The sequence below is a fragment of the Syngnathoides biaculeatus genome, chromosome 1, assembly GCF_019802595.1.
Source record: "Syngnathoides biaculeatus isolate LvHL_M chromosome 1, ASM1980259v1, whole genome shotgun sequence".
NCBI classification, from domain to species: domain Eukaryota; kingdom Metazoa; phylum Chordata; class Actinopteri; order Syngnathiformes; family Syngnathidae; genus Syngnathoides; species Syngnathoides biaculeatus.
The window spans coordinates 8,525,250-8,552,476 of NC_084640.1; the positions used below are offsets into that span (position 1 = coordinate 8,525,250).

At 43.4% G+C, this 27,227-nt stretch overlaps 6 protein-coding genes across 7 annotated transcripts; 2 read left to right on the top strand and 4 right to left on the bottom strand.

Moving 5' to 3' along the window:
- Positions 1-246: 246 nt before the first annotated feature.
- On the top strand, positions 247-2,189 carry LOC133497721 (proline-rich protein 15). The gene is made up of 2 exons (XM_061813849.1): positions 247-494; positions 1,158-2,189. The coding sequence occupies exon 2, from the start codon at positions 1,164-1,166 to the stop codon at positions 1,530-1,532; it is 369 nt and encodes a 122-aa protein (XP_061669833.1). The 5' UTR covers positions 247-494; positions 1,158-1,163; the 3' UTR covers positions 1,533-2,189.
- Positions 2,190-4,316: 2,127 nt separating this feature from the next.
- Positions 4,317-13,232, top strand: wipf3 (WAS/WASL interacting protein family member 3). Of its 2 annotated transcripts, XR_009794099.1 has the most exons (10): positions 4,317-4,653; positions 5,893-6,006; positions 6,473-6,605; positions 6,966-7,127; positions 7,276-7,959; positions 8,306-8,443; positions 8,616-8,717; positions 8,800-8,873; positions 12,877-13,020; positions 13,105-13,232. XR_009794099.1 is itself a non-coding variant. In XM_061813872.1 (8 exons), exons 2-8 carry the CDS (start codon positions 5,914-5,916, stop codon positions 8,838-8,840), a joined length of 1,353 nt encoding a protein of 450 aa, XP_061669856.1. In that variant the 5' UTR covers positions 4,319-4,653; positions 5,893-5,913; the 3' UTR covers positions 8,841-9,671. The 2 variants fall into 2 exon arrangements, 1 of the variants encoding a protein (XP_061669856.1); XM_061813872.1 differs by lacking the exons at positions 12,877-13,020; positions 13,105-13,232 and having other exon boundaries at positions 4,319-4,653; positions 8,800-9,671.
- LOC133497740 (peptidyl-prolyl cis-trans isomerase FKBP14-like) lies at positions 9,676-12,258 on the bottom strand. The gene is made up of 4 exons (XM_061813891.1): positions 11,544-12,258; positions 10,552-10,712; positions 10,079-10,206; positions 9,676-9,841 (listed from the first exon to the last, which is right to left on the bottom strand). The coding sequence occupies exons 1-4, from the start codon at positions 11,735-11,737 to the stop codon at positions 9,683-9,685; spliced, it is 642 nt and encodes a 213-aa protein (XP_061669875.1). The 5' UTR covers positions 11,738-12,258; the 3' UTR covers positions 9,676-9,682.
- On the bottom strand, positions 13,019-19,179 carry wu:fc38h03 (acetylcholinesterase collagenic tail peptide). Its single transcript, XM_061813859.1, has 18 exons — positions 18,859-19,179; positions 17,788-17,909; positions 17,591-17,703; positions 17,357-17,476; positions 17,235-17,279; positions 17,091-17,117; positions 16,321-16,392; positions 14,973-15,035; positions 14,882-14,908; positions 14,707-14,751; positions 14,589-14,624; positions 14,438-14,518; positions 14,251-14,347; positions 14,038-14,177; positions 13,822-13,941; positions 13,631-13,760; positions 13,293-13,395; positions 13,019-13,175 (listed from the first exon to the last, which is right to left on the bottom strand). Exons 2-18 carry the CDS (start codon positions 17,888-17,890, stop codon positions 13,106-13,108), a joined length of 1,392 nt encoding a protein of 463 aa, XP_061669843.1. The 5' UTR covers positions 17,891-17,909; positions 18,859-19,179; the 3' UTR covers positions 13,019-13,105.
- A 467-nt stretch (positions 19,180-19,646) lies between these two features.
- Positions 19,647-21,079, bottom strand: LOC133497749 (cytochrome c iso-1/iso-2-like). Its single transcript, XM_061813903.1, has 3 exons — positions 20,739-21,079; positions 20,298-20,475; positions 19,647-20,057 (listed from the first exon to the last, which is right to left on the bottom strand). The coding sequence occupies exons 2-3, from the start codon at positions 20,464-20,466 to the stop codon at positions 19,906-19,908; spliced, it is 321 nt and encodes a 106-aa protein (XP_061669887.1). The 5' UTR covers positions 20,467-20,475; positions 20,739-21,079; the 3' UTR covers positions 19,647-19,905.
- A 787-nt stretch (positions 21,080-21,866) lies between these two features.
- On the bottom strand, positions 21,867-23,824 carry npvf (neuropeptide VF precursor). Its single transcript, XM_061826294.1, has 3 exons — positions 23,663-23,824; positions 22,358-22,719; positions 21,867-21,988 (listed from the first exon to the last, which is right to left on the bottom strand). The coding sequence occupies exons 1-2, from the start codon at positions 23,822-23,824 to the stop codon at positions 22,375-22,377; spliced, it is 507 nt and encodes a 168-aa protein (XP_061682278.1). The 3' UTR covers positions 21,867-21,988; positions 22,358-22,374.
- Positions 23,825-27,227: the final 3,403 nt, after the last annotated feature.

The following is a 27,227-nucleotide window of genomic DNA, read 5'->3' on the forward strand; positions in this document are numbered from 1 at the left end:
TATAACACAAAGGATTTCTTTTCGTTTTTGTTTTTTTTTCATCCATCACTAAAGAGATTTATACTGCCATCGGGCGGGTCGCCAGGCAACGGTAAAACCCCGCCCTCACGACACAGCAGTTTTACCTGGGTGGGGCTCACGTGACGAACTCGGAGGCTCCCGAGCCAATGGGCGGTGAGCGCAGGTGCGACGACGCGAGAGTATCGGCGGCGCAAACCTGCTCGTTCAGTCAACGGAAAGCGACACCGCATGTGTGTCATTTTCATGTGAACGCTTTGGAGCAATTAAAGGAAAGGTCGCGACATTTGACTGGACGGACTAACTTTCTGGGAGAGGATACGACATCTTTCAGGAGGAATCTAAGCGGTACCATTTGAAGGAGCGCTGTCACTGCTCTTTGGATCAAGGCAGTGGCTTTAAATCTGATCACTATCAAGAGTCTTTCGTCCTGATTTGGGTCATCGCAGGTGTCGCCGGCTCCTGCTTTTCATCAAGTAAGTGCTTTTTATTCTACTTTTTTGGGGTCATATGAATCAAGGCTTAGGTTTGTTTTTCTTTACCGACATCTAACTCATGAAACCAGTTTTACAAAGAAGGTTGGACAAGCTTAGTAAGTGGGAAGTCTCGTGACAGAAAGAAACTGTGATCCGACAAGTGAATAAAGTCACAATTTGGTTGTTTACATGTGTACTTTTCTACAAGAGAATTGGATTCGTGTCATTGTGGAAAGCCCGACTGGGCTGAGTTTACCCCAACCGCTGTCAAACTTCATAAAGCCGAATCACATATTTTGCACCGGGGCGGGAGAAAAGAAAAAAAAATCTCCCTGCACATCAACCAAAAATGACACAATGCGGATACACAGGTTAATTGGCATCTAGCGGAAGAGCAATTCAGTCGTTCTGCCTGTCGTTACACGTCACTCCCAAAACATGGATCAGCAATTCCGTGGAAAGAAATCATTTTCTGGACAATGAAGAGAAATTGGATTGTTTTCCACAGCACGCTCATGTGCCATGCCGTCACCGCACGTGCAGGTTAAAGATGGCGGTTCACTGGCTTTATATTGCAAAACTGCACCCGCTATAATCAAAATTTCACATTATATGTAAAGTACGACTTGATGCCCAACTCTTTCTTGTGTCTCCCCCCTGCAGTCAAAGATGACAGAGAGGGCAAAATGGTGGAAGGCCTTCATGCCAAAGAAGAAGCCGGGGGGGCCCAAGGAGCCGAGTTCCCCCCACTCTTATGCAGACTTCGACCCTTTTGCACAAGACAAGTCCAAAGAGTCCAAGACCACCGCCGACCAGTCTCTGTCCCAGCAGGAGTCCACCAACGGCTCCTGCCTGTTCAGCGACGAGCTCTACGACGACTCCCACATGGACTCCCTCTTCAACGAGCAGACTTGCCGCAGAAACATGAAAGTGTCCCGCTCCGGCCGGTTTAAAGAGAAGCGGAGGGCGCGCATTAGCCTCCCCGTCGAGGATAAAGGCACCGAGAACGTGGCGCCGGCCAAGGACGACGTTCGGTGATTGATGGCTGAGAAGAGGCGACGGATGGTGAAAAAAAAAAAAAAAAAAAAAAATGACTTGACAAAGATGAGAAGGCTTCCTTCCCTTGAGGTGTACAGAAGGTTCTGGAGGTGGGTTGCGATGGCGACGAGGAAGACGACAAGTAGCAGAGACGAGCGAGCGCAGGGTCACAGAAAAGATGGGTATATAGTCAGATGTTGTCATAGCAAGCCCGTTATGTGAAATTGTGTGGTGTCCTCTTTTTTTTTTTAATGTAAATTATTGCCCTTCACCTGCATGCGTGATAGACTTTGAATATGTGTTTAAATGAAGGATTTCTGCAAAAAAAAAAAAGCTTTTATGAAGGTCTTGAGGGATAATTGTGACGTCAATAATTTGTTAAGAGTGGAACTTAAGTGCCTTATGTTGTTGGTTTGTCTGTGTGTGTGTTTTTTTTTAATGAAGGATGTAAATCTAGCAGGTTTTTACAACAATGGGTTTTAGCAGAGGTGTGTATTATGAAGTCGAGCACTGATGTTGTATCCAGAAGAACAAGATTTGCTGAGATGTGACCCCGCCTCTGAGGGTTGGCTTTTGTTTTCACGTTGCGCCGTGTTTAGATCACCTGTAAATGTTGAAATGAAGGGAACACGCGCAATAAATCCAATTGTTGCTTCACCGAGTGCGTATTAGCGTTTCGTCCTTCCATCTGTTTTGTATACTGTTTATCCTGTTGGGAGTCGCGGGGGGAGCTGAAATGAAAGGTCCTTTTCCATCCGTTTGGATTAAATATGTACAGTATAGCCTTTCACGTCCTTTAATTGCGTTTGCATGACAATGTCGGCTGATGATGCCGCAAATGTTGTTTTTCAAGCTGTTCTAGAAGGTCTTTTTCCACCTGGCATTTAAGACGGTCAGGGCTCTCATTATTATGCAATATGTAAATGAGCTCAATCTTAGCGTCTGAATGTGGTTCTCATTGTAAAATGCAGCGTATGTTTAATTCATATACTATCTTTTTCTGGCTTGGCACCAGCTGAGACTTGCACGCTTAAAATCCGCTAAGACGAATTGAGTAAGTGGGCGCCGACCACGAAATAGGCAGATATTTGAACATTACATGACAAAACTACATCATAATGTCAGCAATTTCAAATCAACCGGTTTCGCAAGCCTTTATTGGCTTTTGCATTCAAACATACAACAGACGTCAACCTTAAAGCATGTAACTGATTCTCATTTTCGCATCTTGTGTATTAAAAAAATAAAATATGATGAGATTGAAGGGGATCTTTAAAAATGATTAAATGACAATGACAGGGCTGAGTGCGTCAAGCTGAGGCCTTAAGTGTTAGTCTTTTGCAGTTAAAGGGAGCAGCACGCTTGTGCCACTGCATTCCTGTCACATGCTGCAATGCAGCATGCTAATTTTTACACAGCAACGTAACATTCGTATATTTGTTTCGGTAAGTAAAGAAATGACTTGTTGAAATTAAATATCACATTTCTGTCTAGGGGCAGCTGCTCTCTGTAGCACGATAGAATCATTGCATTAGGTTTACAGCTAGCTGCAGTGTCATGGTTTGAACCGCAGGGGTCGCTGCAGGCGAAGGTTTTTTTTTTTTTTTTTTTTTTTTTTACCTGCCAGTCAATAGGATGGCGCCGGGCCAAAATAAACACAGATGGGTGATGTGGCACAATTATATCTCACGGTATCTAACTGCCAGGTGGTTAAAGGTGCTAACAACAACAACAACAAAAAAAACCACATTGTCAATACCGTGCCAAATAAATACCAGGTTTGTAGAGCACATTGTCCATTGTGGCATCGTGTGATTATAGGCCTATTGAGCACTGCGATATAAATAGCGTACTGTAATGCGTACCATAAATGAAGGCAACAAAACAAAAAGTTGTCGTGAAGCACGGAGCCATTGTTTTGCCCTCGCTTTGTAGTGCCATTATTAGGGTGTTGTTGCTGCAGAAATTGGCATAATTTAATATTTGTAGTTTTTGATCAGCATTACTGTCCCCGGCACACATTTATTGATACTTACCTGTGCTGAGTAGATTTTTCACTCTTGTTATCAAATGTCTTACAACTACTTTGTATAGCCATCCATCCATTATCTTTTGCCGCTTATCCTCAGGGCACATGGAGACAAACAGCCGCGGTCAGAATCACACTTAGGGGCAATTTAGAGTGTCCAATTAATGTTCCGTTTTTTTGGGGGATGTGGGAGGAAACCGGAGTGGCCGGAAAAAAATCCACGCAGGCACGGGGAGAACATGCAAACTCAACACAGGCGGGTATGGGATCGAACCCGGGACCTCAGTCAGAACTGTGAGGCCAACGCTTCACCAGCTTATCCACCGTGCCGCCACTGGTCTGTATATGTGTCCTAAGTATGTGTTTTCTATATTGTCTATTTTCCTATAGTTACCAAATACTGGTAAACGTATCTGGTCGACAAAGATGATTCTGATTCTGACCATTAATATTCTTATTATATCATGTTTTTTGCTAGTTAGTACAGTGGTTACCAACTACAGAAGATCCATAGGAAATGATCCAATTTTACTTTTCTTCATTTAATATTCATAACAATTATATGACGGATTTCACACACAGTACGTGTATTCGTGAGTCAATTAAGGTGATATGAAAAATTCCCGGGATATACTTCTGCTGAGGTTTTTGTTTGGTGGTGTAACATGAGATTTTTTTCCCCAGTGTAAAATATGTGCCTTGTATTCATAAAAGTTGGGAAGCATTGCTCTAGTAATATTTCCCCTCCCTGCGTTTCTTCTTCGTCGCGTGGTGTCCTGCCCCCTTTCTGCAATGTGTGTTGTTGCCCTGTCAGAGTTCTGCACATAGTGGAAGAAGTACCGCAGCAATTAATACTCCACTGTTCATGTGCTCAGGACTGGATCGTAAACCAAAAAAAAAAAGAAGAAGAAAGAGAACTTAACCCCATTAACCAACTTTTGGAAGGTTTTTTGCACAGAGTTTTGGTCCATGACGGACAGCCGAGCTTGACCCGTTGGGTTAAAAATAAAACCATGAAGTCAGTTTGTGCCGTGCCTTCAAGCTGAGGACTTTGTGCAAGCAAGCAGGTGGCCAGCTAACTCCTTTTTGAAGGTAGGCCCAAGTTCGTTGTTTCTAACACACTCCGTTTCCACATTTCAAATAACTGCCTTCATGCCCATGAAACGTTTTGAAACACGACCATCAAATTTTTAGAACGCATCTTAAAGTTTAAAATGTTATTTTGCAGCTCCTGACAACAGATTAAGATGCATTGGCATTTTTAATTCTCCCTATAGTTGCAGAATGCAATGAGAGCCAACACAAGAGCTGGATCTGAGTTAATTCTGTCTATGGTGCCGACCATCAGCAATCATTATTTTCACAGGAATATATATGTTTTTTTAAGTGTCTTGAAAGATTTTTGTTGGCTGCTATTCCCCAACTGCCAGGTCATTTTGGTATAGGAGGATGTCAATGGTCGACAAGTTGAAAACAAGAACAACCGTGACACGAGCTGTGTCCCTTCTGGTCCTCCACAACATGGCAAGCTTGTGGGTCAGCTCGGTCCGTTTAAAAGTCCTCGCCGGCAGTGTCGCAGAGACTGCTGACACACTCTTGACGATAGAAATAGTAACGGAGGAGCATGCCGGTTGTGTAGTGAGTGCCTGGCTCACATTCGCTATTCTAGTTCGTCCCAAAGGTGTATTACAAGTTAATATTATTGTCAAAAATGTCACGGTAAGCTAAAACCTCAAGTATAAACTGTAGCTCATGCATGTCCCATTACTTTTGTAGCACAAATACAAGTTTATTGTTGTTTATTAAATTACCAGAGACGTGCATGCTCAAATTCCTCTCAGATAAGTCAAGACGGTCATTGTTGGGCAATTAGAGAAAGCACTTGCGAAAGTTGGTGAAAAAAAAGTATACATTAGAAAATAAGTGTTTCCCGCTCACTCGTATGGAAAACACACATTTACAGTATGTCGTGTACTTTTCTTGTGGTGCATTCTCAGTGGGTGTCTTATGCAGTACTGCACAAAATTGCAGTGAATGCCTTGAAGGCGTTGAAGGACGGGAGTCCATTACCTCTCGCACAACACGCACCATTGTTCCTCTTGCGCGTCCAGCCATGGTACACTGTGGGAAGACAGGGTGAGGTTGGCGGGGAGGGGGGTTTGAATGTCAGGCTTCTCCAGAGAGGATGGAGAGCTTTCTGTTTCCTGTTTTGCTCTGTACGCTGCCCCAAAGAGCTTCCTGTTCAGAGAATCGGGCGAGAGGTCGACTAAAGTGTTTGGTGTGCACGGTAGCAGCTTCTGATGACTTTTGTTACACCGTTGTCTTGTACAGGTTTAGCGGAAGCCTCCAAACATGCCAGTAATCCCGCCACCCCCGCCCCCGGCGCCCCCTCCACCACCACCACCACCACCTCCTCCACCACCCCCCAGCACTGCACCTCCACTGGTACGAAAATACCTCTCGAGACTTTTTTTTTGTTTGTTACTATTTGTCCTTCTCTCTTGGCTTCTTCACACCTGGAGGTTGGTTTGCATTATTTATTGACACATATCCAGTACATGAACTCAGTGTTATGTTTCCCAAGCAGGTGCAGGGTCTCCACATTGTAAATGAGTACTAGGTTACATCAGAGAAAGTATATTTTGTACTTTGAGTGTGCATTCAAATCCCGCTAGGCTTCATCGTGTGGCAGGACAACTAGCAACCAGTAAAGACAATTAGTGATAACAACGATGTAATAACAACACAGAATTATCACAAATGTTTAAAAGTCTCAATATTTTACTACACTGAAATACTATCCAACTGTGGAGTTACCAGGTGTTTGGTTTCATGAGCGAAAACCCTTATCTTATGGAAGGACAGAGGCACTGTGATGAGAAGCTATACTGAAATTTGTCTTGTGACACAGTTTCCAGCAGAGTCTGCAAAAGTCCAATCTGGCGGAGGAGGTGGCAGGAACGCTCTGTTGGCCGACATCCAGAAGGGAGCCAGGCTCAAGAAAGTTACGCAGGTCAATGACCGGAGTGCGCCACTTGTGGACAGTAAGAGAAACACACATCTTTTTTTTTTTTTTTTTTTTTTTACGGAGTAGCTAGAAGTAATTTCTCCTTGACTACATAGGAAAAACTGCACAAATTTATGTACTAAGTTGGACTGGTCAAACAAATGCGTATTTTGTAAATTGGTCCCAGTACTTTAAAACTGGTTCCAGAGCGCCAGACGTGTATATAGCCCATCGCGCTTCAAAGTTCATTTATACAAACCTTAATCACTTAAAAGTTTCAAAGTCCTTCACAGGGCTACAAAATTTCAAGAAAAGCTATGTAGGTGGAAAAAAGGAAGAGCTACTTTTAATATGTTTTATCATCTTCGAATGTGTGTTGCTTTTATGTTGCTCTTAGAGCCCAAGGCCACAAGTGGAGGTTTGTCCGGCAATGTTGGTGCTCCTCAGGGTTCATTTGGAGGCACATTAACAGCTGGGCCACCCTTAGGTGGGCTTTTTGCTGGGGGGTTTCCGACCCTAAGGCCAACCGGGCAGCGAGACTCGGCGGGCAAGACGGCAGGTTGGTGGAAATACAGTGGTACCTTGAATTATGGGTTTTATATCATCTCTCGCTGACCTCGTAGCTCAACAAAGCTGTACAATATGGGAAGGAAATTTGTTTTGATTGCAACTGTATAAAAGATAATTCTTGTGTGATTGTGTTGAAGTGTCCCGCTCGAGCTCGTCAGCTTCCCTCAAGCCACAGTGGAACACGCCAACTTTGGCCGACTTGCTCGCCCCCCTCGGAGCTGCGGGCCACCGACCGGTCGCCTCCTCCTCTGCGCCCCCCTCCCCGACTCACGCCAGCAAGCATCTTGCTCCTCTCCCCGTGCCCGCGCCCCCTCCGCCGACAGCACCCGCCCCTCCTTCTGTCCGTCCTCCGCCCCCACCCCAAACCTTCCAGGATCGCCCGTCCAACAAGCCTCCACCTCTGCCCTCCTGCCCTCCCCCTCTGCCCCCATCTCAGGTCACAAGGCCCACCTGGCTCCCCATCCAACATCACCAAAACGCCGCCAACACCCAACTCCTGACACCACCCCCTCCTCCGCATTACAACCCTCCCTCTCTCCCTGGGGACCGCTTTTCTTGGTCCTTCTTCCCTCTACCACCCGCCGTTGTCCTTTCTGAACCCGCAAGGTTTCCCATCCTGCGTGACTCTAGCCCTCTAGGACCCCCGCCGCCACCGCCACCTCCCCCTCTCCCAAGTTCATACACCCCGAGCTGCCCATCCACCCTCCCGCCGCCGCCTCCCCGGATTCCTGCTGTGCCTTCGCCAGCCTTACGTCAGCTACCGCCTTCATACCCCTGCAACGCTCCAACCAGACGGCCTCCTGCTGTGCCTAGAAGTGCAGGTTGGTCATTACCTTAACAAAAAAAAAAAAAGATAAATGGGATGCATGAACGATTGCAACCAGGTGGAAAAACACAGAAAATAATTTATCATATTTTACTTTGTGACGATCCTCACCAAAATATTACCGGTAAAATAGAGAGATCCAAACTGAATACACATGCACACCTGTGACCATGAAAAGGATAAGCCGTAAAAAAAATAGATGGATGGACAGACGGCTTTCGACATGAGCTCATGTGGTCTTGTAACAAGATTAAGGTGCAACATATCCAATTTAAATGCATTTTTCATGTTCAAGATCACGTTTCTGACACTCCTTTGACTCCTCTGTCCCCACCCTGCAGGTGCCAGTCGTCTGGCTCCTCCTCCAGCTCCTCCGGCACGTTCCCCCTCTACTGAGCTCTCCGGCCGAATTCCTCCCCCTCCGCCGCCATCTCCCCTGCCCCCTTCCGGCATCAGGAATGGACACCTGCACAGTCTGGGTGAGTTAATGACAAACATTTGCGTTGCAAAGGGCATCCTGTTAACCACGGTAAAAGAATGTCATCATGAAGGACGTACTTTCTTCAGAAAAAGACGAAATCTTGAACTATAAATATCATCATATGGAAACATCACCATGCAAATGACGCATTGCATTTTCACCCCATCCAGATGACTTTGAATCCAAATTCCAGTTCCACCCTATCGAAGATTTTCCTCCTCCGGAAGAATTCAAGCCTTTCCCTCGCATCTACCCAAGCAAAGAAAACAGAGGTACATCTGCACAGAAAAAAAATGACGCTCCCGTTTTCATTCTGTAATGTTTTCCTTTCGCCCTCCATCCTTTTCCGAACAGTAAACGCCGCGTCTCAAGGGATCAGGTCACACCTCAGATGAGCTTCATCCCACACAATTCCTGGATACAAAAAGGTTAGAAACCCCCTTGACAGTTACGCAAGAGCCGGGGGGGCTTCCAGTTTGGAAGCAGGCATTGTGTTTGTTTGTAAAAATGTGACTCGTACTACAGTGTGTGACCTCTGACCTTTTCGGGACTGGAATGTTTTGAATGTGAGTGAGAGGAGGACTCTCCATGATGCTCCTCCCCATCGGCACATACACGGCCTCTGGTGGCTGCCTTTCGGGGGGCTTTTGTGGCCATTGTTTGTGTGAAACTGTTTAAGCATTTCATCATGTGTACAGGAAACAAAGACAGATCTGCACAGTGGCAAAATCAAACAGATCAGAGCTGATAAAGTGTGATTGTTTACGAGAAACTATTTTAATAATGACATTCTTCAGCTTTAACAGCCACGTCTGCACGATTTTGGATTCTTGTTGGGGTTAATAACTGCTATTGTATGTAAGACTTTTCTAACAAAGTTGTGAAATATATAGTATTTTACTTGTAGAATGTGAATTATAACTGGACTTCTACTGTGATTTTACACTTTTGTACATTTGGTTCTCTTTCCAAAGTACTAACCAGAACTGTGACAATAGCACGACCTGTTGGCCATCGGGTGGTACTGTAAATCATGTGATGAAATAACTTTTTTTTTTTTTAAAGGTCATTTTATTGATCACATTGATTCAAATAGACATTGTACTAGTGGCCTTGCAACAACGCATACAGTAGCTTCAGTCATTTTCACCGACAATATGTTCAATGTCACGCATCCAACGGACGCACAAGTAAATAAACAATGAACAAGTACAGTATGAAAGTGACGGGACGATCTTCAAAGTTCATCGTGTTTGTAAGTGAACTCCCTGGAGGATATGAAGCCGTCTTTATTTGTATCTTCCTTGGCGAATATGTCTTCGACCATGTTCTCATGCAAGGTGTCGTTGGGAGGGTAGCCGTGATGCTCAAACTCCTTCTTGAAGTATTGTTTGACCTGCCAAAACAAAAGGATGCCTCAATAAAATCTGGCGCCCAAATCGAAACTTGGTTACCGAAGCTGAGCATTATTTTATTTCATAAAGGCAGAACAGTGTTCAGCCTCTTTCATTAGATTACACGGATGCAAATGTCGCCGTCAGAACGGATATTTAATGATCGAGTAGTACGCACAAAGTTCAACTGTGCTGTGAGGAACGGCACGTTTTGTTTTGAAGTGTTTGAAAATACTCACCTCAGACCTGGAAAGCTTCCAGTCGTCATTGAGGTCCATTTCCTGGAAGGACTCGTGCGACCTTGGGCCGTTTCTGATCTCAAGGAGCTCGATGATGAATGTCAAAGTGCTTTCGGGAGGAATTTTAACTAACAACGGACAAAGTGCGAGAGGCTGAGAGGCGTAAAGAACACGCTTGACATCACTTAAGGGTGAGTCAGGAGAAAAGTGAGTCGAATTACAAAGCGAATCGTGCATTTTGTAGGAGTTAATCATAAAACGTTGTTGCTGAGCGAGCTTACCGGGACAAGGTTTAGTATTGTTCTCATGCTCCACGGTAAGAAAAGAAGCAATACTGACTGAATAAACCCTTCACTCGGTACGGGAGTCCTAAAGACCCATTCAAAACAACACATGCAACATGTAAACATGCCGGACATTTGGAAGAAGCGAGTACAGACGCGAAAACATCCACGTGGGGGGCTCGACGGTACCTGTCCCTTCTTTCCCAAAGGCCAAAGCTGGAGGTATCATCAACTTCCTTTTCTCTCCAGCGCACATGTTCTGCAGGCCTTTATCCCAGCCTTTTATCACCTCCCTGATGCCCAAAGTGAACCACATTGCCAGTCTGTCACCGTCAGCGGGATCCCCGCGGCTGTCGACGCGTACAGAAAAAGAAAACGACGTTCATTTGCTGCATCCAATGGACTTGATCCGACCATTTGTAGTATGCAGCATACTGTATATTCTTTGCAATGGAAGAACCTCGAAAACAACTGAATACCCAAAAAGTTTGTTTCAAATAGTAATGTTGCACACATGGGCCACAACCCGTAGATCCATCCATAATCTTTTGCCGCTTATCCTCACTAGGGTCCCAGGGAGTACTGGAGCCTATCCCGGCTGTCAACGGGCAGGAAGCGTGGTACACCTTGAACTGGTTGCCAGTCAGTCGCAGGGCACATTGAGACAAACAGCCGCACTCACAATGACACCTAGGATCAATTTAGAGTGTCCAGTTAATGTTGCATGTTTTTTGGGATGTGGGAGGAAACCGGAGTACCCGGAGAAAACCCACGCAGGCCTGAGGAGAACACGCAAACTCCACACAGGCGAACCCGGGTCCTCAGAACTGTGAAGCCAACGCTTTACCCATAGATCCGTCTACTTGACATTTTTTCCATTATGAGCTAAAAGAGGGGGATTTCTTGTTGTACTGTTATCAAAGCAGGCATAATTCGCAGTAAAATTAATTTTTGGGACTTTTGACAGGGTACGATTCTCATGTTAGACCCACTACACTTTTACACAGGAGTTGAATCTGTACTTCTACTTAAGTACAGTGTGAGTACTTTTCTGAAGGCTGTCAAATTTCCATTTGTCACGGGAAATGGCGCAGCTTCTATCTTCCACTACTTGTAGTATGCATTGTTTATGTACTGCAGATTCCCTCCTAGAATTGTGTTCTACAATTTTATAAGCATACCTGTCATGAAACATGGTCCCATTCTCGAAGTAGGCTTGATGGTGCACCAGCAGCATGTCGCCATACTTGGACTTGCGATGACACAGGAAAGGTTTGTGCAGGACTTCGATCTTGACATCTGCCTCCGGCAAGGCTCCGCCGCAGACGGCGGAGAGCAGGGCGGACCAGAACCAGCTCAGCACCGGCAGCAGCATGGCCTCCTCGCAGGGTGGGGGGGACACACCGGTGTGGAAATACGTGGATTTCAACGGCGTTCACGCTGCAAAGCTGCAAAGCCCGGACACTCCGACGTGGCAGTGACGTTACACGGGGAACTCTGTTGCAGGAAACGGGCCTCGGATTGGTTGGTTTCTGCACTCAAGCCGCGCCCACATTGACAATCCCCCTCAAGTAAATCGAGAAAATACTTATTAACCCTTACTATGCATGTCAGGGTCACATTTGATCCTGGTTGACATTTAGAGAAATGTAAAAAAAAAAAAAATGAAAAATCCTTGATGCCGTTTTTTTTTTGTTCTAAGGTGACCCAAAATCTCAAAAATAATGATATTTTAAAAAATGCATGGTGGCAATCTTAAAAATCTCAGGTTCTACTTGACTTAAATGTATGCATGTCATTTTTATGGGACATTTATGACAATGTTATGTCATCCACTCCGAGTTGTGTTTTCCCTCCCTCTCAGTTGGCTCTTGCAGAAAAAACGCCTGATTGGCTTCACTGTTCTGGTTTCCTGTTTTTCCTACTTGTTCTGCTCCTACCTCATTTAGTTGCTAACATTTTTCTTTTTTAGCTAGTTTTGCTAGTCTCCCTACTTTCTAATAGCTCTTTATGTTTGTATACATCAAAATGATCAAACAAAGGTCATACAATGTTCAAGGGTTTTCTTGACATGAGCAAACAAAAAATGCAATTTCCCTTTTATCTGAAAAACGGATTGAATAATCATCCATTTATTCATGTCGCACAGGCTATTAATACATATCGACAAGATCTTTAGTTAATCATTTACTATAGACAATTATTATCAGGACTCTTGACAAGGTGTTTTGTCATGCTACTGTTTTGCTCTTTTGCGTTATCAAATATTAAGACATTCATCTCAAAAGGTTAACACTAGTCTATTTACAGCAGTGATGAAACACATTTCCATGCAACAACACATTTCACCTAATAAATTTATGATGTCCAATATATTGCACATGATTAAAGCGTTCTGCATCGAAGCAAAATTTAGGCTTTTTCGGTCTCTCATTATAAAAGATGCTCGGCCTATGTCTGTAATAACAGGCGGAAAATCATTTTGTCCAATGATGTCAGTGTTTCTCATCATAGCACGTGCGGCAGATCCCCCGAGGCCAACAAAATAATCGACAGCTGATCCAAAAGCCGACTCGCGTTCTTCATCTCGTGGCCCAGAGCAGAGGAGAACCCTGTTGGCGCTCTCTCAGTCCGTCAAGTATTATTCAGAGACATGAGGTGAGACTTCATGAGAAATCTGAAGTCAAATCCCTCTTTTATGTTGAAAACGAGTTGCAAAGTATACCCCGGCGGTGTGTGCAGATCAAGTGAAGTACTTGCAGCCGGTGGAGTCGATGACGCAGGACTCGCTGCACCTCAGCTGTCCAAAGGATCTGGAGATCCAGGGGACCATATTAAGCAAATGCAACTCGGGTCTAAGTCTATTCAAATTCTAATTTTGATGAGAGTTTAAGAAGTGTGGGTCGTTCTTTTGGATTCTGTGAGCTTACCCGGGAAGGTAGGATTTGCACGTCTGATAGCCAAAGTCTTTTCCGTCGCACTCCTCCATGCCGTCATGTCGGTAACCGTCTCCGCAGTAGGCCCACTTGCAGTCTGGAATCGGGACGGGAGACGGCAAAATGGCAGAGATCCAAGAACGGGGGTGGGGGAGGGGGAGACAAGTTTCAGTGCCGGCGCAGCGTTTTGCAGCTAATTTAATAGCGGGGGAAGGTACGGAAAGAACATCAAGGAGGCTCTTTGTGCTATTACAGTGTTGTGGTTCTGTATGGTATCTATGCATTGGAAAGGCTCCCAAGATCACCAGATTATGTGTAGAAATGTGACTCACTCAGACAAGCGTCGGTGACAATTTGGTTTCCATCGTCACACTCCTCTCCATCCAGGGGCTGCACCTTCCCATCTCCGCACGCGCCGAGTCTGTCTGGTACTTTCTCAGTCGACTGGAATTGCTGGAAGGGCTGTAAAAGAAATATACGAACGTGTTTGCACGGCACTTTCAGGTTTGCCTTTCCGCCTGACCTGTATGGGCTTCCATCCGTCTTTATCTCGAAAGTAGAGGGCCTTCTGATCCTTCCTAAATGCTATGGCGTGATCCAGATGTAGACGGCCCAGCTCGTCCTCGTCACTCACCACAAATATCTACGTTCAAATAAAAGAATAAAGCAGCGTTGATGAGCTACAGAGGAATTAACTTTACATTACGAATTGAGCAGTTTTATGCGAATGAAGTCTTACGGCGGGGACTTGATCGACGATCTCCTCGTGTGTGTAGCTTCCGGAAGGAGCGTTGTTTGCTAATAGAAAAGTGTCACAGTCGCAGTGACCGGGTGGGCCAGGAAGACCCTTCTCCCCTTTTTCGCCGACTAGAAAAAGACCTGCCAGTTGCAGAGCGGTGGATTAACACAAGCGATGTGGGGACAAGATAGCCTGCCGATGTGTGACAGTTACCCGCGGCTGGTGGGCCGGGTGGTCCAGGGGGGCCACTTGGTCCACGTGGACCAGGTTTGCCCATAAATCCTGATGCTCCACTTTGTCCCTTTTCTCCCTTACCAAACCAGAAAAAAAATTACCCCAAGTTTGATTTATGTATGTTTGCCATACGTGATTCCGACATCACGCGTGTCGGTATTTTCACCTGTTTGCCTCTCTTCCCAGGTCGCCCAGTGGGTCCTCTTTTGCCCGGGACCCCTGGCTCTCCCTTTGGTCCTTGTTCACCCTGTAAGAAGCGGCAGGTATGGGTTCATCTGGAGTGAAATCAAAATGTTTATTTCAATTTTGTGCCATACCTTCTGACCCAGCATCCCAGGCAAACCGGTTGTGCCCTAAAAAGTGTCAGAATGTCAGAATAAACATAATGACATAAAAAAAATATAGTGTGGACGTGTTAAAAAATCCTTTTCTTACTTTATCACCTTTTGATCCTGGCATTCCTGGACTTCCCCTATCCCCCTTTTCAAAAAATAACATGGAACAAATAGCAAATATGGCTTCACAAACAAGATAAATGTTTGATTTTCAAATTTAAAGAGAAATTCTTTAGTAGTAACAAACATATTTTGTATAACAATTCCGAATCTACCTTTTCTCCTCTGAAACCGGGCGCACCCTAAGAGAAAACAAAAGAAATATAACAATAATACATTTGCAAAATAAGCAATTTAGGTGCTTACCTTCATTCCTGGGGGTCCCCTCACGCCCGGTAGTCCCATGAGTCCCGGGTCTCCTTTTTCACCCTAAAATATATAAATAAATAAAATAAAATAAGCAAGCTCAGTGTTTTGGATGGCACACGAGTTGCATATATTTGTATCCATTCATCCATTATCCGAACCACTTATCCTCAGATATAGAGCTCGCCCACCTACGTCATAAAATCACTTGACTTTTGTTTACCTCGCCGTATTGTCGGTCAAGCTAGTCGGATGGAGACGACACGGAAATATATCTTGGAGCGCGACGCCCAGAGTCTTGTCTTATACCATCAGACAAATAAACCACGGTACATGGAAAAATTAGATAAACTTGGCATAGAGGACCCGTATTTAATGCCCAAATCAATGTTTTCGCTGATAAGAAATTGGACTGATAATTCGCTTCCGTTTGTCTTAAACAACTGGATCTACACATGTATCTGGTGAGTAAGTCGTCGAGATTTACACGGAGAAATTTTGAAAGCGTATAAAAGTCTGGATGCATACGAATACTTCGTTGCTGGATGTGTTCTGATCAGGAATAAATCCCACATAGTGACGGTTTTGACGACTCGTGAACCCGGAAGTGTATTCGGAGACACGTTAACCTTTGCCGGAATCCATCGATCTTTTCAGCTGGTATTCAATACAAATACTAATATTTAAATAAATGACGCCTAGTTTTACACAAACTCTCATTCATTAACTATGATTGGAGAAAAAAGAAGAGGACGGAGTCGTCTGCATGGAACGTAGATGGAAGCGATTGCGGTCACACTTAACCTCCGGAAACCTTTTTTTTTAAACACGCATTGTTCTCAAATGACCCAACTTGGCATTATAAATACTTTTTGGTAATGTGAGATCGAGAAGCATAATTCCTTCCTGAAATGAAGCGATCGCTACACGTGCATGTGTGTATTTTGGTCGGGCAGCATCCATCGTGTTTAATGACCGAAATCCATCGATATTTTCTGGTCGTTTCAGCTGCTATTCCATAGAATGATCTCTTTGAATATCTGTCTCGTGTGACAACCAACAACACAGCAGGTGTCGGGTACCTCTGTTTGACCGGCAATATGGCGCCGTGAAAATGTTGACTTCACGTGCACGAGCTCCATACCGTGGTATCGCAGTATATCATTATATGGGGTATATGAGGGTATATCATTGATAAATCCAAGATGATGTAACAACAGGAGATGCTCTACAGTTTCATTGTACAGTCGCATGATGATAATAAATTGCATGAATTCATTCAAATGGTAGCCAAGAAGTCGCACAAAAATCAACAACAAGCTCACGCTGATGAAAATGTAAGACTTACCACGGGTCCTTGTGGACCAGGCCATCCTGGAAGTCCTTGTTTGCCTGGAAGACCCGGCGCTCCAGTACGTCCCTAAAAAAAAAAGATGACAGATGATACCATTGTGTTATATAAACAGCTGGAAGTAAAAGTTTGACCTTCTATGATTCCTTAATCAGATACAACTGATGACTGTGCTAGCTGTAAGTACACCCCCGAGGTTTGTGGATCGTGCTTTTGCACCCAGGAGCGACTAATACATTACAAAACATCTACGTGGTGCCTGCACGGGGCTCCCGAGGCTGCTACCGTGCGAGCATTGTGCTCTCATTTAGCCGCTCGTCATGAAATGAACAGCGGGGCCTGTTGGGACACCGCGGACCTGCTGCTCTTTGCGGTGATTTATCATTGGGTGAGAGTAAAAAGCACTTAGGGAGATTAAGGAGCAGAAGTGGATTGCTCAGCAGGACCGGAGTCCAGTGCCGAGACTGTAGCGCTAATGGATGCGGGCCAAGAAGACGGGAGTGTAGAAAGGAGTGAAAGAGGTCGAAAGAAGAATTTATAGTTGAGGAGCGGAAGGAGGAGATTGAGAGCAGACGGTCTTTTCCGTGCGGCGCAAAGTCGCGTGACCCAGTAAAATGGCCGCAGGTTGTGTGTTCTTCAGAGTCTGTCAACTGAGATTTCACAAGGCGACATCAAAGGAGAAATCCAGTCCTTGTTGTTTCAAGGGTGAGGAAAATGGACTAGGAAGAAATAAACCGCCAGCATGTGAGAGGGGAGGAGTGTCTCACCTTTGACCCTGGACGTCCAATTTCTCCCTGAGACAGAAAAATTAAGAGAGAGGAACATGAGTACACACACACACACACACACACACACCACACACACCACACACACACACACGAAGGTATACGCCGATTGACCAGAAAATGCACCTTTTCCCCTTTCGGTCCACGTATGCCAGGTAATCCACTGTCACCCTGAAAGACGGCAGGACATTCATTGATATAATATTCGCACCCGTCCGCTTATTTCAGCTTTACAAGGGCCTCCCCACCTCTGGGCCACGGGGCCCCGGGGGTCCCGGTGGGCCAGCCGGGCACCCCGGTATCACCGGATGCTCATTTGCCTGCGCCTCTCCTCTAAACACCGCCGGCGCTAGTACACCGTCACCGTCCTTCAAAAGAGAAAGCGTCGTAATAAATCCTTCCATGAAAATATATTGCAGTGTGTGTGTGCATGCGTGCGCATGTGTGTGTGTGTGTGGTGTGTGTGTGTGTGTGACACTTACAAGTTTGCCCTGATTCCACAGCTGAGGCAGGCGCGGTGGGAACAGCGGAGGAGGGGGCGGGGACACCAGGCAACAGGGCTCAAACTTCATCTGCTTATCCAGCAACCGGAGGACTGGAAGGAAATATGGAAGTCATCATAACACACACACACACACACACACACACACACACACACACACACGTTCAAATATCCTACCTGAGTGAGATGCGAAGAATCTTTCCATGAAGGAGTGATGGGACGTAGCCCACGCCGGACTCACAAGAATGTGGAAAGACAGGGCAAATGTCACCAAATCCATCCCTCCTGTAGATTCTAACCTTTAAAAGAAGACAAATGACACACTCAGAGGTGATGACTGCTGGCTCTCTTAACCGTCGTCTTTGGATCAAATCTGAACCATTTTATCAATTGACAGCAATAAAAATAAATTACCCTTTTGTTTGACGACTTCCTAATGTGACTCAAAAACACACACAAAATAAAATGCAAAAATATTCTTTTTGCTAGATAACGTGTTTGTGCTCACTGAAGAAGATATTTGATCCATGCCGACCAAAATAAATATCTTAAAACTGAAAGTCTATATGATAGAAATGTTTGTAACAGTGGTCAAGAAAGAGAGATCCTGAAACAGTCAAAACTATAAGTAGTAAATATGTTTCCCCTAGAAATAATCTTTAACCTGACCAAATCTTAACCAAATCTGACCCAGAACATTCTCTCCGTGCATCGAACATTAACGGGATGTAATTCAGGGAGTCATAATACTCAATGATGCGTTCAAAAGGGAAAATCTGTAGCACTGGTTACATCACATTTGCCATGCAGTTCCCAACATCTACAGTATAATTCATATAACGTGCATTTTCTGTTTGCTTGCTTCTTTGTTTTTAAACCTTTACCTCCTGAAATGATGCTCGCTTGGCTTCACGTTGCAAGTGCAATAAGGCTCGAGACATGCTGTATGCATCAATGCAAGTGGAGCCACTTATGCTCAATGCAGCGGTTGCAAGTATGCACAGCTGAGACTCCACCCATGTGCCCATGTGCCCATGTGCCTTATACCTGCACCGGGAATACATGGCAACGCACGTGTACAGACAGCATCCATGATAAATACATGCAGGCTGCCACATACTGAGCCGAGTTAAGGGAAAAAAAATACTGCACTTGAGCAGTTGCTTTACTCGAGCGATGTGTTATTTTAATCTATAATCCCACACGTTGCAACGCCATGCTTTACGTGCTTTTCATGATCTCGCTTACCTTCCACTGTGAACTGTAGACCGGCTGGCTTTTCCACGGTAAAGAGATTCCGATCAAAGCAAATAATCTCGAGTCAGTGAACGGCGAGATTCTTGCATAACGTCGTTGCAACAACAACAACAATAAATAATGATAATAATACAGGAACCAGCGTCTTCTTTTCTAGGAATGATGTTTCTAAGAGGACAGTGAGTGCAGCAAGGCAGAGCTCAATCCCAATGGCGCTGAAAAACCGACTGAAGTGGCACACGTAGGATGCGACAGATGCTGAGGTCCTCTTGCAATGCGGCTCTCCTCTTCTGGTGAGAAAGGGCGCCATCTGCTGGCTACTAAAGTCCATAACGGGTGAAGCAATCATTTCATTCATTTCATTAAAGATATATATTGGAGTATAATATCGTGGAAAAGGTTTTTTTTACGTCAGTAGCTGAGTAATAAAACTTATTTTTATTTAAAACGGATGTTAATATAATGCATAGAAACCTGTCATAATGCCGAATCGTAACTAAAATCTGTATTTACAATAATTTATGGTTTCTTGTGTAGTATTCTAATTTGAGGGGGGGGGGTAGTTAATTTGGGTAGTTCATTAGCTCAACTTTCTAATCACATTTTTGCTAGACTTCTTGAAATATGAATTTAAGTGACTATGTGATAAATTAGTTTCACTTTTTGAATGAATCGACTGAAAATTCTCCATGAAAAACTTCTTGAAATATAAATATTGTATTTATTTGCTGTTTTTCCGCGTTAGAATACCATAATAGTTTTTCCCGTGTGTAAAGTATTGATGAAAATAAATACATAAATAACAAAAATAGGAAGTGCAGCGTCAATGAGTTTATCAAAGAAGTAAGAAGGCTTTCAGAAATAAAAAAAATAAATAAATAAAGAAGAACTTGATCAAAAACTATTCTTCTACCTTGTACTTTCATTTCATTTCAGTGTTTAATAAGTGATGAGGGTGACCATTTTTTATTTGATGAATAGTTTAATATCATTGTTCAAGAGAATCTTTCTGAAAGTGTCCACAGCTACGTCGTGCGTCTATTTGGGCGAGGTGGCGTCCTTTAAATATGCGATGATATCCTGTCTCTCTTTTTTCTTTTTGAGACCGGCGAAGATCATCTTGGTGCCGGGAATGTACTTCTTTGGGTTTTCAAGGTAGATCATCAGAGTCTCTTCACCCCATATAATACCTAGAAAAACAAACATTGCTCCACTTGCGTGTCACGAAAAGCATGCAGTCACGTGCAGTTATCAGAGTAGGCAATTGAGTCGCTGTGCCTGTTCAGACCTGCAAATCTGAAAACAGTCACGCGTTAAAAAAAAAACAAAAAAAACAAAAGCATAGAGCTAAAAACAAAAAGAGGATATCTTCAAAAAAAAAAACCCACACTATTTTGCTACTATAATTCTTCCGTGTTCACGTGTCATACCTTTGTCTTTATTTGCTTGTGTATAAGAAAAGCCCGGTGCCTGCCCAGTCTTCCTCCCAAACAAACCCCACAGGTTTGGCCCCACTTTGTGTTTTCCACATTCCTCCACGCTGTGACACTGGGAACATTTTAATACAAACACCTTTTTCCCCTTGGCCACGTCCCCCATGGCTACAAGCTGGGAAGGGAAGAAATTGCGTCAAGAACCGTCTATTTGTGTGCACGAGATGGGAAATAAAATCAAAATACACACGGGTTACAATTGCAGGTCAGTGATGATAAAGTATATCTGAAGTGTTCTCAGTAATGATCATTACTTGTACACATAGTCATGTAATCTGGATAATCTACTACGGTTTTCTTGACATAATGCTCACTAAAGTGACATTAATTGAGGGGGGGGGCATTTTAGATTAGGTAAACAAGTGTAAAAATCCTTACCTTTCTGTTCGTTCAGGTATGGAGTGTCAACTTCGTGAAATAAGAGGCACCGCCCTTTCTCATGTGGTTAGGTTGTTCCTTTTTTTTTTCTTTTTGTTTTTTCTTTCTTTTTCTTAAGGGGGCTGATCTTATTCAATTCTCCAAAGTAACATCTCCGATTTCATAAAGGTGTGTTTGTCTTGGTGAGTCGTCTGTGAGTCATCCAAGTGAGGATTCTTTGTATGGTAACACCAACAACAACAACGACAACAACAAAAATGGTTATAATTTATTATCAATATTAGTATTATTTTTTCTCAGGTGAGCCGGGCAATCGCAAAACAGAAACACTTCCGGATACAGGTGACGTCACGATTTAGCGCCTGACCCCTCTTCGTCAGTGATGGCAAAATATTGCCAAAATAAGTTTTCTCAGGTAAAACCCTTTTTTTTTGTGTGTCTTCATGTTATAACTAAAGTTGTTCCCCAAATCAATACCTGCTGCAAAAAGCAGGAAATATGTCAGAAACGCCCCGAGATGACGTGTTTTTATTATTTTTTTTTTATCGTGATCACTGTCTTGTCTCTAGTTGTTTCTCTTTATTTGTTCTTTTTATTTGTTGTCCATGTGATAAGTGCTTGTTTTGTTAAATGTACACTATAATATGGTTGTACATATTAGAGTTAAATAAATATTAAGGGAACAAAAACGCCGTACTCGTCAATGGCAAGCTAAACTAGCTAGCCTGAGGCAACTTTGTGCAAAAGTGTACATGATAGAGTATTTTTTCAACTTTTAGTGATTAACAATTCGGTAAAATTATGTTTACACGAAACGAACCTGCGAAAATGCAAACACCTGATGATTTCAAGCACGTATTCAAATAATTCTGTGACATATACGAACACTAAAACGTTAACCAGCATGTTTAACTTGCTATGAATAATAACGTATTCTTTCCTGACAAAAAAAAAAAAAAAACACGTTTACTTTAATATACTATGTCTCAAGGGTGGGTACAAACCAACTACAGATTGTTATTGTCGTACAGTATTATTTTTATTGACCAGCAGAGAGCAGCAAAAACAATTTACAAAGGCAATTCACACTATTACAGATTTATTTGCATCACATTTATGATTTTATACACAGCCTGCTACTCAATTTATATTTCCACTGACACTTAAACCCTGAATAGATTTATATCATTCCTTAGAGTTTCTTTATTTCTGCCTCAATTTCTTCCGAGCCGAAGTTATAATCCTCAAACCTTTAGAGAGGAAAAAAAAATCTGATTACGTACAGTGTTGTATACACTAAAGGAAAAAAAATCATCCAGATATATCATAACACAGTTGTGCTCGTAAGTTAACACACCCTGACAGAATTTCTGAAACAGACACCCGCTTATTTCGTCCTTATTTCTTTATTTTGTTTTCATGATCCTGCAATGCCTTATAGATTAAACTGAATCCTATTTAAGATAAAATGATTGAGATTTACCTGATGACTGACTTAAAGAATGGTATGGATCTTACAAATTCTGCCAGGCTTTGTCAATTTATGAGCTCAAATGTTTTGCTATTTTTTGACAGGAAGGAAGGGAAAAAAAAGATGGCTATTCAATAGATTTACCTACCAACGCAAGCCCAGGTTCTACAACTTGGCTCTGGCTAACGTTTGAAGAAGCCTCCAGCACAGAATGTTTATCCTCTGTCCTTGGGGTGCTTCTGTGTTCTGAAGCCCTCTGACGCATTCGGCACATTTGTGGATCCCCTCCCAGGACCTTCCAAACCTCTGGGGCTTGTTGGGAAGTGATTTGTAATCACCAGGATCGCTTTCCCTCCCAGAGCGTAGGAGCATGCTGGTCAGCAGGTGGAGGGGTTTAGCAGCAGGCGGGTGGAGCTCCACAGGAGCGGAGAGGCTCGTTCTGCTCGTGGTCGGGGACGCCTCTCTTTTGAAGTGCTCCGGGTCCAAACTCCTCCGCATTTCATTTTCTTTCTGTGACATTTTTTAAAAAAAAAAAGGTTTATTTGGGTTCAGATTTTCTCCAAAATTTTCATCTAAAGACTAGAATTAGCATTTTTGTTCCACTCAGCCCTCAAACTTTTGGTCCATCTCAACCCATTATAATATTTCAGAAAAGTTTTAATGGTTCAAAAAGGAAAACATGGATCCAGCATCACAATACTCATAAACAATTAGGTTCAAATTTCAGGATACTATACGATATCCATTTGAGGTAGCGTTAATTTGACCTCTATATATTTTAATTAATTTAATTTCCAATTATTCATTGTCTCAGTACTTTTTGCACACCTTTTAATTCTCTAACGAGGGGCTGAACACCAAAATCAACAACCCAAATCAGCTAATACATCCTTTCTGTGCCTTTCTGTGACACTTCCAGTCTCTCTGTAGCTCCGCTGTAATCTTCTAATGACACTCTGCCACATTGTAAGCAAAATAAACAAAGGTTATAGTCCAGTAAAACCAATTTCGGCCATAATTCCAAAAATTATATTTGGACAAGGATTGTGAACATGATGAAATACCAGTTGGTGTTGGCACAAAAACTTTAAGCCTCTGCTAAAAAGAAACAAAAAAGAACGTCAAGAAAACCCTCTTCGAGCAGATGAACTTTCATCACGGTTATTTCAATTGTTTATTTTTACTTCCCTTTTTGTAAAGGTGAAAAACATTTTTGAATAAAAAAAAGATTTATCTTGATGTCACTTTTATTACAAAAACCTTGCATTTGAACAAACAGGGGTGTGTAGATTTTTTTTAATATCTATGTAATGTTCAAATGAACAAGGTGTGTTCAATATCTTGAAAAATGTACCATAGTGAAAATGATAACTTGTATTCTTTCTGTATTAAGATGATTTGACAATGACATAAATACATTTTTCCATCTAAAAATTGCTACCTGTATCCTTACCTCGTGTTGCATCTGCATTCTTACAGCATCCCACCCTCGACCGCAACTCTGCAGGTCGCCCCCACACCGGACGGACTTCCCGCCGACCTCCGGGACGGACACGGCCGCGGCGTCGTCGCCTAACAGCATGACGAGAACTGACAGTAAGATTTTTATCACCATGTTAATTAACGCTTTCGGACGCCGGCGCCACCTCGCTAATTTGCCGCCGACCCTGCGTTAATAAAGAGCGCTGCGGAAACACGTCACCTGTGGCGTGTTACGAGCATCCACGCAAACCGACACCTTTGACGGGCCTCATTTAAACCGAACACATTCCTGAATGAATACTCATCGAGCAAAGACAATAACAGTTGAGGGGAGGCCCAACAGTATGACTGTCCTAATTGGGTTCATGAATCAGCTCATTGGCCTTTTGTGAAAGTAATATAAAGGGAGCTCATAGCTGAGAAACCAGCTTGAGAGGTGACAATAATTGGGTCAATTTGTAATTCAAAATAGTGGGACCAGAATAAGCGTGTCCTGTGGCCTGTCCCGAGATTATATTACCACTACATCACCACGTGCACAATGATTATTATTAATGATGGTTGTACAGACAGTTTTTTGAAAAACAATACAAGTACAAACTTAAAATATAAATACAGAGGATTCCTAATATTCTGACCATATGGGTAGCAGCAAATTGGTGGTGGGCATTATACATTGGTAGAAGGGTTTTCCTGCTTTTCTTAGGTCAACTTTGGGGGTGCGCATTATACTTCAGGATGCATTGTACTTGAGAAATTACAGTAATTCCTTCATGCAGCTGATTTGGAACACAGTAGGTGCACTTGCAAATTTGATACGATCCAAGAATTCTGCCTCTCCACTGATTTTCAGAGATTTATTAATGAAAGAATAGGTGTGATTATAGTTTGCGGAGGTGTAGAACTGCATGCATCATCCTGAGAAATGCGTATTTGGGTCCCTTGCGGAGTTAATTAATATCCTCGAGGGGACATTTTCGTTAATATGACACACATAATACAACTAGAGGGTAAAAACTGTTTTCAATCAGCTTTGTGCGTGTGCAAGACCGACTGTCGGATGAAGACAAAGAGATTTTTACAGTCTTTCATCTTTGACACGATCCAGGCAGCCGAGGGGCTGCAGGTCAGCCGAGCCATTCTCCGAATAGCATCTAACAAAAGACAGATGTGGGCAATGATGTCACCCGACATTCCTGCTTGCCCATTTGAAAACGCCGCGTGTGTTCAAAGCAGAAAGAATGCGAGGAAGGCCTAACGCGAGGCACAGGTTGATTAAGGATCTGTAATTCAGTTGACGTTCCGTTTGCTGCGTTGCCATGGCGAGCCCCCCCCGACCCCCCTGCTTCAGTACCAAGCTTGCTATTTTATGGCCATGTTTTGAGTCAATCTTTCTGTATTATCATCTCACGCCAGCCTCTTTCTGACCCTGCTTTGGACACGATCTCCTCTGGTTGCGGACGAAGGGCATCCAGATTTACGGTGCCCCCCTCCTCCAGTTTTTCACAGTCATGTCCAGCGAGAGCTTTCTCGTACTTCCAGCTTTCCCTTTGTTCTCTCCCCCCCAGAGCTCCCCGAGCACTCCCCCATCGACCTTCTGCACTGGCATTGTTGTCTCCTTCTCCTCCTTCCGAACGTTTTTAATGTACACGTCTCGCCACCCTCCCAAGTGGCCTTTTCATCTTGCCATTTACTTGCTCTTGTCCCCCACCCCCCACACCCTCCCCCTCTCTGTCACTCCCACCTGTCTGTTTGCTGGAAAATGCACCCTTTAATTGTTACAAAGCATCTATTTTTTATTATTATTGGGGGTCCTATGAATATTTTTGTTGAATCCATGAACAAAACATTCATCTGCTGCATTTTGAGCAAAGTTCCAAATATGGTACAGAAAAATTGACAGTTTAGGTCAACAACTGTAATCACCCTCAATGTATTGTCGTATTACATGTTTGATAACCCTCACCTATTAACTCGTTGGGGATCTGGAAGCGTTCCCAGAATTCCTCTCCAGAAGACGGACATCCTTGGATTCGCCGGCTGATTTGTGGGACCGTGCGGTTATCGGCGCTTTGAGATGATTTATGTCAGGGTTTATGATACTCCTTCACTTTAGACATCAGTCGGGTCATCGCCATAACACTTTACATGCCCGCACATGCAGCACAGGGGATGCCTTCAATCACGTCCTTTTGGCACTTTATAGTTTTATCAATGATCGCATCCGTTTTCTGCGAGAAGGCTGCGATGTGATTTAGAGTATGGGAAGATGCCCCGATGCTGTTAAAGGCTCGCAGTATTTGTCTGTACTGTACTGTTTTGCCATGACGGTATTGGATGCAACCTCGGTTTTAAATAATTAACCTCTTAAAATCATTCAAATCGAAGACAATGTATAAGAGTCCGAGTCAGCTACAGCTGTGTGAAAATGTCAAAAAAATGCACTCTGGACACCTCGAGTAACCCGTTAATAAATCAATCAGAAGGTTGATGACTATCAGATACGTGTTGAAGGAGACTTTACAGCACGGGGGAGCGCTCAGACCGTCACACCGAAAGCGTATTGTCCAGATTGTCTTGGTGGACAAGATGAAGAGCTTCCATCCTTCAACACGTATCTGATTGTCATCAACCTTCTGATTGATTTATTAACGGATTACTCGAGGTGTCCAGAGTGCATTTTTTTACATTTTCACACAGCTGTAGCGTGGAGCGGACTCTTATACATTGTCTTCGATTTGAATGATTTTAAGAGGTTAATTATTTAAAACTGAGGTTGCATCCAATACCGTCGTGGCAACCTAGTAGAGACAAATACTGCGAGCTTTGAAAGCTTCCATCCTTCAACTCGTATGTGATAGTCATCAACCTTCTGATTGATTTATTAACTGATTACTTGAGGTGTCCATATATTTATATATATATAGATTGAGTTTAATTTTTTTTGGCTGAGTTTTGGCTATGAAATCTTGAACTCCCACCCCGCCCATCTATGGCTTACTTAGTTTAGAATTATTTTTCAATGCTCGGATGAATGTTGGCAAGTTTGTTTTTAGGGTCCCTTCATTTTATTTGACTTAAATCCTTTTGTCATTGAGTTTTTATATTTTTGACACATTACGCCAAACGTTAAAACTGTAATCCACCAGATGGCGCACCCATGCTAGTAAACCATTGAAGGACCGCCGGGGGTGGGGGGGTATTAAAAGAAGGCCCTCCTCCCTGAGGGCTCGGCCTAAAAAAAGAAGGAGGTGTTTAGGTGACTGCTGAAAGGGGGAGGTGTTGAAAGTTTCGGCCAATCAGCATGCCGAAAAGAATTAACCAATCGTGGAGGAAAAGCCAGATGAGGCAGGCAGGAAGCTGAGAAAATGACCCTTGATTAGAGGGAGGGGGGTGGAGGATGGGATGAATGATTGAAGGGAGAAAAAGGGGCCCTAGTGTGTGTATGTGTGTGTCTTCAAAGAAAGGAAGAAAAATAAAGCCTGATGTAGTATCGCCATATGACATATATTCTTATTTACAGTATTAAACATAGA

What these genes read in the sequence shown, in the direction of transcription:
- LOC133497721 (XM_061813849.1), top strand. Translation starts at nt 1,164, where the DNA reads ATGACAGAGAGGGCAAAATGGTGGAAGGCCTTCATGCCAAAGAAGAAG.
- wipf3 (XM_061813872.1), top strand. Translation starts at nt 5,914, where the DNA reads ATGCCAGTAATCCCGCCACCCCCGCCCCCGGCGCCCCCTCCACCACCA. An exon ending in GAGTGCGCCACTTGTGGACA is followed by an intron (nt 6,606 to 6,965) that starts GTAAGAGAAACA and finishes TGTTGCTCTTAG; the next exon opens with AGCCCAAGGCCACAAGTGGA. An exon ending in TGGACACCTGCACAGTCTGG is followed by an intron (nt 8,444 to 8,615) that starts GTGAGTTAATGA and finishes CACCCCATCCAG; the next exon opens with ATGACTTTGAATCCAAATTC.
- LOC133497740 (XM_061813891.1), bottom strand. Translation starts at nt 11,737, where the DNA reads ATGCTGCTGCCGGTGCTGAGCTGGTTCTGGTCCGCCCTGCTCTCCGCC. An exon ending in GGGACCATGTTTCATGACAG is followed by an intron (nt 10,713 to 11,543) that starts GTATGCTTATAA and finishes ACGCGTCGACAG; the next exon opens with CCGCGGGGATCCCGCTGACG. An exon ending in CTTTGGGAAAGAAGGGACAG is followed by an intron (nt 10,207 to 10,551) that starts GTACCGTCGAGC and finishes GTCCGTTGTTAG; the next exon opens with TTAAAATTCCTCCCGAAAGC.
- wu:fc38h03 (XM_061813859.1), bottom strand. Translation starts at nt 17,890, where the DNA reads ATGGATTTGGTGACATTTGCCCTGTCTTTCCACATTCTTGTGAGTCCG. An exon ending in CTGGGATGCTGGGTCAGAAG is followed by an intron (nt 14,519 to 14,588) that starts GTATGGCACAAA and finishes CGCTTCTTACAG; the next exon opens with GGTGAACAAGGACCAAAGGG. An exon ending in TCGTCGATCAAGTCCCCGCC is followed by an intron (nt 13,942 to 14,037) that starts GTAAGACTTCAT and finishes ATTTGAACGTAG; the next exon opens with ATATTTGTGGTGAGTGACGA.
- LOC133497749 (XM_061813903.1), bottom strand. Translation starts at nt 20,466, where the DNA reads ATGGGGGACGTGGCCAAGGGGAAAAAGGTGTTTGTATTAAAATGTTCC. An exon ending in ACAAGCAAATAAAGACAAAG is followed by an intron (nt 20,058 to 20,297) that starts GTATGACACGTG and finishes TTGTTTTTCTAG; the next exon opens with GTATTATATGGGGTGAAGAG.
- npvf (XM_061826294.1), bottom strand. Translation starts at nt 23,824, where the DNA reads ATGGTGATAAAAATCTTACTGTCAGTTCTCGTCATGCTGTTAGGCGAC. An exon ending in GAATGCAGATGCAACACGAG is followed by an intron (nt 22,720 to 23,662) that starts GTAAGGATACAG and finishes AAAATGTCACAG; the next exon opens with AAAGAAAATGAAATGCGGAG.